This window comes from Dendropsophus ebraccatus, chromosome 10, assembly GCF_027789765.1.
Source record: "Dendropsophus ebraccatus isolate aDenEbr1 chromosome 10, aDenEbr1.pat, whole genome shotgun sequence".
Lineage (NCBI taxonomy): Eukaryota > Metazoa > Chordata > Amphibia > Anura > Hylidae > Dendropsophus > Dendropsophus ebraccatus.
This window is the reverse complement of record NC_091463.1, coordinates 92,799,439-92,810,224: the sequence shown is the minus strand read 5'-3', so window position 1 is coordinate 92,810,224 and position 10,786 is coordinate 92,799,439. Positions and strand designations below refer to the sequence as shown.

General features: G+C 45.3%; 1 protein-coding gene across 1 annotated transcript; it reads left to right on the top strand.

The window, feature by feature from the left end:
• Nucleotides 1–1,735: 1,735 nt before the first annotated feature.
• On the top strand, nucleotides 1,736–10,242 carry LOC138765800 (major histocompatibility complex class I-related gene protein-like). Its single transcript, XM_069942860.1, has 5 exons — nucleotides 1,736–1,880; nucleotides 3,847–4,104; nucleotides 5,674–5,949; nucleotides 6,035–6,310; nucleotides 9,112–10,242. The coding sequence occupies exons 1-5, from the start codon at nucleotides 1,820–1,822 to the stop codon at nucleotides 9,255–9,257; spliced, it is 1,017 nt and encodes a 338-aa protein (XP_069798961.1). The 5' UTR covers nucleotides 1,736–1,819; the 3' UTR covers nucleotides 9,258–10,242.
• Nucleotides 10,243–10,786: the final 544 nt, after the last annotated feature.

The window sequence follows — 10,786 nt, the reverse complement described above, 5'->3', positions numbered from 1 at the left end:
TTGCTGTTCTGACCTGGTTTCCACCCATCACAACTAGCTCAGATCCTTATGGTTGCCCATTATTCTTGCTTCCAGCACATCAAGAACTAAGTCCAATTCCTGCCTAATTCACCCATAGACAAAAAATAAAACACCAAGGAGTTATTCAAATCAAATAATACTTTCTATGTGTGATGTAATGATGACCTGTGTGCAGTGTCGGACTGGGATATCTGGGGCCCACCAATGAAAAACCAGTGAGAAACAACATGTCAGTCAGTGTTTGTGCAGGTTCTAAAGCTGAAGGGCCCACTGGGGGATCCTCTGGTGGGCCAGTCCGACACTATCTGTGTGTAATGTAATGATGATCTGTGTGTGGTGTAATGATGATCTGTGTGTGGTGTAATGATCATCTGTGTGTGATGTAATGATCATCTGTGTGTGATGTAATGATCATCTGTGTGTGATGTAATGATCATCTGTGTGTGGTGTAATGATCATCTGTGTGTGGTGTAATGATCATCTGTGTGTGATGTAATGATTAGAGGAAATGAGAAGTTTATTGGGGGAACACTACAATTGTGCGGAGGCTCTAGGAAACTCTAGAGTACCTGTAACAAGATCAGATGTGATGGGGTACCTGTGAGATGAAATATTGGTGGGCTCCTCTAGCCTGGAAACAAGATGAGATATGGTTGGGCACCTCTAGCCTGAATACAAGATTAGATAGTGTTGGGCACCTCTAGCCTGGATACAAGATGAGATATGGTTGGGCACAAGATGAGATATGGTTGGGCACCTCTAGCCTGAATACAAGATTAGATAGTGTTGGGCACCTCTAGCCTGGATACAAGATGAGATATGGTTGGGCACAAGATGAGATATGGTTGGGCACCTCTAGCCTGAATACAAGATTAGATAGTGTTGGGCACCTCTAGCCTGGAAACAAGATGAGATACAGTTGGGCACCTCTAGCCTGGAAACAAGATGAGATATGGTTGGGCGCCTCTAGCCTGGATACAAGATGAGATATGGTTGGGCACCTCTTGGCTGGATACAAGATGAGAAATGGTTGGGCACCTCTAGTTTAGATACAAGATGAGATATGGTTGGGCGCCTCTAGCCTGGATACAAGATGAGATATGGTTGGGCTCCTCTAGTCTGGATACAAGATGAGATATGGTTGGGCACCTCTTGGCTGTATACAAGATGAGATATGGTTGGGCACCTCTAGTTTAGATACAAAATGAGATATGGTTGGGCACCTCTAGACTGGATACAAGATGAGATATGGTTGGGATGGAGGCCTAGTTGGGCAAGCTTCTTGTGATTGCGGGCAGATCAGACGCTCCTCTCTACCGGTGATTGAGCTGGCTGACCATGTTCGCTCATATAACCACTGCTCCCAGCACCTCCTAACAGCCGGTCAGAGCAGCATAGATGGCTACAATTCATCACAGGACCATCCTGCTTCTCTCAGTCCAATGATGCACCTTCTCTAAAAGTCTTTCAACTGGACAAGATGTCTATGAGTTCCCTGTAAGACATATCCAGCAGTCACTGATCTCTCACCAAGTGGTACACTACCCAAAGGTAGCATCTGAGACTCTACATCTACAGACTCTACTACAGAACATGTTATTTGTATATGACAGGTCACATGATACCTGGGAATCTGATCCTGTGGGAATTATAGATATTACTTCCTAATTTAAGAAGGGATTTTCACATCTCGGACACACCTCACAGCTCCGGGATTTCCTGGTGAAGAGTTTTGTAAGAGTTCAATCGGTGCCAGACTCTATAAGAGAAGGATAAGATCCCGGGAGTGGGGGCCACCATGAGTAGATCTATAACACCCATAGTTTTCCTCACGTTATTTGTTCGCTTTTCTTGTGCAGGTAAGATTACTTTATATGCTTTCTTGTAAAGTTTTATCCAGCGTTTAGAAATTTACATCTCCTGAAATAGTAATACAGTATTCTTATGTACTAAATCAGTCATCGATGTCGTATACCGGGCTGCTATGTATGGTTCTGGTCATGTATACCTATACAAGTGTGCCAGATACAGGAATAGGCCATGTTCACACGGCGTATTGTACCGTCCGTTCCGTGACCCGGCCGAGTCACAGAGCGGCCGGTCTCTGCAAAGATCATCCCAGCCGGTACTGCAGTACTGGCCGGATGATCTTTATGGCCATAGAGTTCTAATGCGGGCACATCCGTGCGCTCCCACATCAGTACTCCCCATAGCACACTATGAAGCAAGCGGCCAGAGCCGCTCGCTTCACAGTGTGCACTGACATGGTTTTCTATGGCTGCTATTCAATGAATAGTGGCTGCAGAAAACTGACCTGTCAGTGCCACTTGGGATCCCGTCCGGAGCGTATACGCCCTGGCCGGGATCCCATAGAAGAACATGCAGCGTGTCTTTTCGTACAAAGTACGGCCGTTGTTGCCGATTGCAACAACGGCCGTACTTTTACGAAAATATACACTGTGTGAACATAGCCATAGCCAGTATTTTGCAACCAAAACCCGGAGTGGACTTAAAACACAGAAAGGCTATGTTCACACAGTGATGAAATTTAGTATGTAGCCATATATATTATATATTACTTCAAAGCAACGGCCATTGTTTAAAAGAAAAGGTAATTATTAATTATTATTATTAAATGGCAGCCATCCACTAAATTTAAACAAACAGTGTGTGAACAGAGCTTTTCTGTGTTTTCAATCAACAGACATACATGGACATTAATATGTCTATGTATTATGTCTATTGGGCAACAATATTGACTATGTTAATGCATACCCAACCTTCCCTCAGTATTATTTTCTGCAATATATTTTTTGGTCGTAATTTGTATAAAACAGCAGTGTTTTAGCGCCAAAATGTCTCATATAAAAGTTGTCAGAACCCGTCTCTGCTGCTGGGTTTGGCCGACAGGTATATAGCAGTCTCCTGATTCTCCGCTAATACCTGATGTCAGTAGAGAGAAGAATTGGGTGTGCTGGATTTTTTGGACCCTATTGTTCTCAGAAGGGATAAGCTGTTGCCAGAGCAGTCAGGCTGCGGCTTATCCTTCCCTTATACATAGAGAACATATGAATATTGAGTTGTGTTGGACGTTCTTGATATGGGGGAAGATGGGAGAGGGAACTATTCAGCTGGAAGTTATTGCAAGTGTATGACCACCTTAACTCTACAGGGGTCTGGGGTCTTTGTATAATTAAAAAAAAATGGAGCTTGTGATTGTGAAATGTAAAAAAAATAATAAAAAAAATTGTGAAATTAATTTTAAACGTGTTGAGATAGTAGGGGTGCCTTGAGTGGACCGAGTGTTATGGGCAAGTGGACAGTCTGTGGACATGCCAAAAATGTTTTTGATGGGGAAATCTCTGTATGGCAGTCATCATGTTATCTACTGAAAGACCCTTGAAGGTAACTGTGATGTAAAGGTCCCCATAGACTTTATACTGACGTCAGCTCAACTGACCGCTGACAGTAGGTTTTGCTGACAGTGTATGGGAGCCCCCCCAAGTCTCCACCGACAGATGATTTGGTGGAGATAGGGGTCGGACATGATGGAATTTCGTTGCCCGACCCCTTTGTTCTCATAGAGACAAGTCACCAACAGAGCAATATGGCTGTGGCTTGCTTCTCCGCATAGAGAACACAGGGTATGTGTATATGTCATGGGTCAGGGTATATGTCAGGGTATATGTCATGTGTATAGGGAGGATGGCAGAGATACCTGTTGGACGGTGGTTATTGAAGGTGTACGTCCACCTTAAACTACAGGATTACTGTGATTCCAGTGTAACTACAACCATTGTGTGTTTCATGTTCTCTCTTCCCCAGGCTTCCACACTCATTACTTCTACTGGACTGTAACCAATGATGAGACATCTGACTTTCCCTTATACACAATGACAAGGAGGCTGGATGATGTCACTCTATTCTGGTACGACAGCGACAATGAAGTGATAGAACGAAGAGTTCCCTGGTTTAAAAGTCCAAATGCAACTTTATTGGATACAAGTATTACGTTTTATCACCAACAGCAAGATATGCAACGTTTCCTAGACACCTTCTTAGATGACCTAAATCACACAAACGGTAAGTAGCATTGACAGAATCCAGTGTCTTGTTGTAGGACGCTGGAAAACATGTTTTTGTGGCCTCCTTAAAGTGTTTTTAAAAACTTTTGACATGTAGGAGAGACAGTGTCACACTGGGGTACCTTGGGTCCACCAGGGAATTTGATTCTAGGGGCCCACCCTTTATACACCAGTTATAACCAGCACCAAATCTGTCACATTACTATAGTGACAGAGCTGTGTGTGTGACTAGCGATGCTAGCTCACTGCTAGTAACTTGTCAGCAGGTTTATGTAGAAGGGCGGGTTCAGACTGCGGAATCCGCACGGATAAGTTCTGGCGGATTCCGTGGCTCGTACCCGTTCATAGACACCATTCTATGCATTCAGCATTCCGCTGAAAGAACTGAAGTGTCAATTCTTTTGGCGGATAGTGTAATCGGCCCACCCATAGAATGGTGACTATGGAGCCGGCAGAATGGCGCACGGGTACTGGCAACGGAATCCGCCGGAACTTATCCGCACGGATTCCGCAGTCTGAACCTATTCTTAGAGCCCTATTTCACGGGACGATTATCGTTCAGAATAACGTTAAGTTGTTCAAATTAAATCGTTCGGTTGAATAGCAGTTAACTATTAACGACCAAACGAGAAATCGTTGATCGTTTAATAAGACCTGGACCTATTTTTATCGTTGCTCATTCGCAAATCGTTCGCATTGAATAAGAAGCCGTTTGGTCGTTCACAGTAGTGATGAATGCAATAGCGATGACAAGATGACCGCAAGAACGATCATAAGTAACGATTATCGTTCCATGTAAATGGGTGAACGATTTCAGGTCTTTCGCAATAGCGGTGGTTTGTATTGTTTATCGTTAACGATTATGCGAACCATAACTGTCCCGTGGAATAGGGCCCTTAGGGTCCATTCACACAGAAAGATTATCTGACAGATTATCTGCCAAAGATTTGAAGCCAAAGCCAGAAACAGACTATAAACAAAGATCAGGTCATAAAGGAAAGCCTGAGGAAAGCTTCAAATCTTTGGCAGATAATCTTTCTGTGTAAATGGAGCCTTAGAGGGGAAGGTACAAATGAGTGTACATTACTTACAGGTGTGTGCAGCAGTCCTGGGGGGTTACATGTCATCCTGAAGCTGCTGAACAGGGAGGCCCACCTCTTGCTCAGGGGCCCACTAAGGAGTAGGGCCCACCGGGGAATTCCTCTTATCCCCTGTGGGCCAGTCCGGGCCTGCAGAAATAGATGCGAAAAGTTTTCATCGTTTTCATCGCTTTACCAGCTAGGGAGCGTGTCATGGAGGAGAGGAAGTTTGGGCTTTGAATTCCTTATCCCCCTTTGGTCTATCCCTGACAAGCACACGCCACCCCCTTCTGCTGGCATATGCCATTGAGGCGGGGCATATCAAGTTTTATGTCTCTGTCTGACAATGATTTACTGAGGCGGACGGACAGAGACACAAAGCATGACATGCCCCGCCTTCATGACACTTTCCCTGGCCAATAGAAGCAATATACAATGATGGGACCTAATAGTCAGATTAATTTTCTGCGTTTTTCCCCTGCTTTTAGGATACCACATTCTGCAGAAATTAAAGGGATGTACGCTCTATGACAATGGGACGGTCCAGGCTTCATTTGGATATCACTATGATGGAAAACCATTTATGACTTTCAACGTGGAGACTGCAAGATGGACGGCGGATACACCGGAGGCTGAGGAAATTGCCATTACTTTTAATTCCAATATGACTATATTAATACAAAACCAACAGATTTTGCTGCATACGTGTATACCCCACATAACCGAACTGCTGGCACTGGGAACCTGCACTTTTAATAGGAAAAGTAAGATGGTGGGGGCTTCCATGGCTTATACCTCAGTAACTAGCCATAACATTAAACCCATTGACTCTTCTTCTTCCTCTTCCAGAGCTGTCGGTTATCAAAGTGACACAGATTCCTATAGACAATGGTGGAGTCAGGCTGTACTGCCGGGCATATGGACATTACCCCAAGGACATCTACATAATGTGGTACAAGGATGGAAAACAGATATCAGAGGAGATACTGGAGAGGCTGACCCTGCCATATCCTGACCTGACATATCTAACCTCTCTATCGCTCAATGTCACATCCACAGCTAATGGGGTTTATACCTGTAAAGTCAGTCACAGTAGTATGACGGCGAATTATACCCAAGATCTGAGTAAGTAGAATCATAGTATACTGTATATATATATTAAGAGGTGGGGCCTATCAGAAAAGGGGCGTGGTATAGGAAGGAAGTATGTGTGCCTTAACTTCAGTGCCATGTGCTAAAATAAGGCACTAAAAGAGTGTACAGTAGAAGAGAATAGACAGAGGTGTCATATTACGGGAGATATTAGAAGATCAGGTCCCAGATATATGAAGGGGACAGCTTATGGACCGCCTCATTTGAAACTTTTAACATTTTGAACGAAGTTGCTTGCAATGGTTAACCAGCGATGAGATCGGCACAGAGGAGGAGGCAGGGGAGTCCTCCATGTGAGACCATAGAGAAATATGTTGCAGTAGTCTAGAAGGGAGATGATCAGGGCAGGATGTAGCAGCATTCTTTTTGAATCGAGGTCACGGAAAGAATGGATATGAGAAATGTTTTTGAGATAGAGGTGGCAGGAGGTGGTAAGACAGTGGATTTGTGGAACTGGTGAAAGTCTGGAGGCTGTAGCTATAATAGATGGTACTGAAAGCCATTGGGTTCCATGCACCTGTACAGGGCCGGGACAAGGAGTTTTGGTGCCCTAGGCAGAGAAGGCAAATGGCGCCCCCCCCTCCCCACACACACAGGAGCATGCTGGGAGCTGTAGTTCTACCTTAGTCACACAGGTGCATGCTGGGGGCTGTAGTTCTACCTCTGCCACACAGGAACATGATGGGAGTTGTTGTCCAACCTCAACCACACAGGTCATGCTGGGAGTTGTTGTCCTACCTCAGCCACACAGGTCATGCTGGGAGTTGTTGTCCTATCTCAGTCACACAGGTCATGCTGGGAGTTGTTGTCCTACCTCAGTCATACAGGTCATGCTGGGAGTTGTTGTCCTATCTCAGTCACACAGGTCATGCTGGGAGTTGTTGTCCTACCTCAGTCATACAGGTCATGCTGGGAGTTGTGCTATCTCAGTCACACAGGTCATGCTGGGAGTTGTCCTATCTCAGTCACACAGGTCATGCTGGGAGTTGTTGTCCTACCTCAGTCATACAGGTCATGCTGGGAGTTGTTGTCCTACCTCAGTCATACAGGTCATGCTTGGAGTTGTTGTCCTACCTCAGTCATACAGGTCATGCTGGGAGTTGTCCTATCTCAGTCACAAATTCCACACACACACACACACTCACTCCATTAGTACACAAATACTCACCCACCCACACAGCAGTAGCAGTGGAGGAGGACACTGAGGATGTTTCTGAGGATGCCGATCAGTCTCCTCATCGTTCTCTGTCGGGAGGGGGGGCGGGGGTTGGGGTATCTGCCATTACACTTGTCCCTGCACTTCTCCCCTCTCCTGATTGGCTCCAGAGGTCATGTGACATTAATTAGAAGCTTTTCTTCTGCTCCAGAGCCAAGCAGAAGAGAGGAGGAGCAGCGCAGGTCCCGCCGTTGCGGAGCTGGAGCATAGTGGAGAAGGGATTCTGCTGTGTGAGGTCAGGTGGGGTGGGGGGATTTTTACGTGAAGCTACATTGCGCCCCCTGTAATTCACCAGGAGATGGCGCCCTAGGCCATCGCCTACCCTGGCCTACCCTTTGTCCCGGCCCTGCACCTGTAATACTAAGTGAGAAGAATGGGACTTAAGGAGAAAGCCTTAAAGGTGGCCATACACCTTTAATAACTACATTCATTTCCTTGACTGCTATCGCTCCTGATTCTTCCATACACTTGAACATATGACTTGGCCAAATGTTCATGAATTCTCAGTGGAGAGAGGAAGGAAAACTCCACTGAAATCCAACATGTCCGACTCTTCTCCCCCCCCCATTACCAGTCTGGGGAGAGTCTAGAGTTCCCTGTACACATCAGTCAGTTCGTCAGTCGAGCGAAAGTTGTTGGGTTCAGCCAACTTTCCACTAGTGTGTATGGGACCGGCGGATGTGCTGTATGATTGGGTAACAATAAAAGGCTGAGAATATGCAGGAGAAGGCCGAATCTTCGACACCAAGGGATGGGGGTGTTTGTATCAGGATGTAATGTTCACTGTGAGGAAGACTAAGGACAGGTGTAAAAATGAGTATGTCATGAGGCCTTGGCGGTTAGAAAATTATTTGTTAATTTGGGCCTACCCCTGATTTGTTGCTCATCCACCCCCTGATCCCTACTATCAGTGGTGGACTATAATGTAGGCGGCTTGGGCAGCTGTCCGGGACCCGAGGCTTCAAACTGGCCACATCACATGATGGGAAAAAAACAAAAAAACTAGCACCTCCCGTTGCTGCAGCTCTCCTGGCGTGCTATGTCCTCTTCTATTTTCTGGCGCAGGCCGTATCTGTAACGCACATTGCTTGTGCCAGAAGACAGAAGAGGACATTGTACACCAGGAGAGCTGCAGAAACGGGGGAGCATGTGAGAGGTGAGATGTTTGTTTTTTTTCTTTCCATGGGGGCCATCTAATTTAGGGGAGCTGCACAAAGGCCCATCTGCTGAAGGGGGTGCGACCTAAACAGGGGACCATCTACTAAAGGGGAGCTACACAGGGGGCCATCTTCTACAGGAGGAGGTTAGGGTGGCTGGACAGCTCAAGGCCCAGGGTACATATCATCCGACACTGACTACTTTGGCTAACACAGGGCCCAGAGTGAATATTAACTCTTACACCATGGTTCCCTGACTCTCCAGCTTTCGCAAAAGAAGAAGGCCGTCTGGACAATCAGTAAATCCCATTCAGGGAATTGCAACAGCTCTAAAACCACATGTTGAGGAACACCATCTTACACCATGAGACTGACACAGTTTTTGTGTTTTCTCTGTGCAGGAATTTCAGGTGATTTTAATACTCTGAGCAGCGCTTCTTCTACTCTATCCATTGGGGCCGTGATCGCCATCTGCCTGGCCGTCATCCTCGTCATAGTCACCGTTGTGATTGGTTCAGTAGTCGTGTCAAAATGGAGAAGGCATTGACAGCCGCCATTTTAATGAAATGTTTGGAGGAAGTCTGCAGAATTAGCTTTATGTAGTTCTTTACAATTAGGACTCCTTCAAAGGACGTCTCGACAAGTTAATTTTGTTGTTCAACGGTCCAAGATTTCTTGGGAAAACTGACGCTGATGATTTTCCGCTCCCTTACAGACAGTGTGATGGGATCTAATGTGGTTTACAACCTGAAAGTGACCAACATGCACCATGTATTATCTATAACAGCAATAGGGAACCTTCTGATCTTCAGTTATTGCAAAACTACAATTCCAATCTGAAGCTTGGGCTGTCCAGGCAGGATGGGAATTGTAGTTTTGCATCAACTGGAGGGCCGAAGGTTCCCAATCTCTGATCTATACGGATGTCTGTCTGTGCTCTGTTAATAAAGAAACTTCCTTCTGTGTTGGGAGCCTTAATATTTTCATTAATACAAATAATTTGTAATTTTAAATAGGTTGTCTAGGGAAAATTAAGTAAATCAAGTAAGAGATCGTGGGGGATGCGACCTCAATACCCCCCACCGATCTCCGTATTGGGCCCCACTTCTTTATTTTGATAGAGCCACGGGTACGGCTCTATTCATTCCTATGGAGCCACCAGAAAGAGTCGAGTAAGCCAGAAAGTGCTTACTCGTCTATTTCCGGCGGCTCCATAGGAATTAATAAAGCCGTACTTGTGGCTCAAAACAAAGAATCCAGGGGCCCTAATGCGGAGATCTGCGGGGGGACAGAGGTCGGACCCCTCGCGATTTCTTTCTAGCCACCTATGCTTTGGATAGGGGACAAGGTAATTTTCCATGGACAACCTCTTTAATCATTCTTTTTCTCTATTATAAACAATTCATTATAAGACATCAATCACAAAAAAACTTTATTTTTAATGGAGGGGATGGTGTTGGCCGAGACTATTGTTAGCAATAATAAAATAGTCATGAATACTTTTCTTTAGAATAAATATAAATTGGCCAATACTTGTTTCTGTGCCTCCTTTCATGTTACTACTTTTTAATGACTTATTGAGGATGGATGACATGCCTCCATGCACACAGTCAGGATGGGCTCCATTTGCTTCTGTTACACAGTTTAGTGCGCATGTGTATCCACTGTCATCAGTTTTAACATTAAGTTTTTGTTACCAATACTTCTAAGTCAGTAGATCCAAAGAACAATTAAAATGAACAGTTCTGTTCCGGACAAAACAAAAAAAAAGAAACAAATTACAAAAACATGTGGCCCAATCCTAAAACTTAAAGGGGTTTTCTGATTTAACTCTAACTACGCACATATGAATATGCATAGTGGGCGGCACAAGAGGGGGCGGGCTTAGCGGGCCAAGGGGGGTGCTCCGAGTTGACGGGCGAAGCCCCAAATGCTCCTAAGCCCCACAGGATAACAAACAAGTGTGAGATTGCGGGGGTCCAACCTCTGTGCCCACCGGGGATCTCTAGATCAAGGCCCCTCCATTCATTCTTTATGGATTAGCTGGAGAGAGCGGAGTACAGCATTCAGCGCTTT

Coding starts and splice junctions, on each gene's coding strand:
- LOC138765800 (XM_069942860.1), top strand. CDS start 1,820: ATGAGTAGATCTATAACACCCATAGTTTTCCTCACGTTATTTGTTCGC. Junction 1,881..3,846: donor TGTTCGCTTTTCTTGTGCAG/GTAAGATTACTT, acceptor TCTCTTCCCCAG/GCTTCCACACTCATTACTTC. Junction 5,950..6,034: donor CTGCACTTTTAATAGGAAAA/GTAAGATGGTGG, acceptor TTCCTCTTCCAG/AGCTGTCGGTTATCAAAGTG.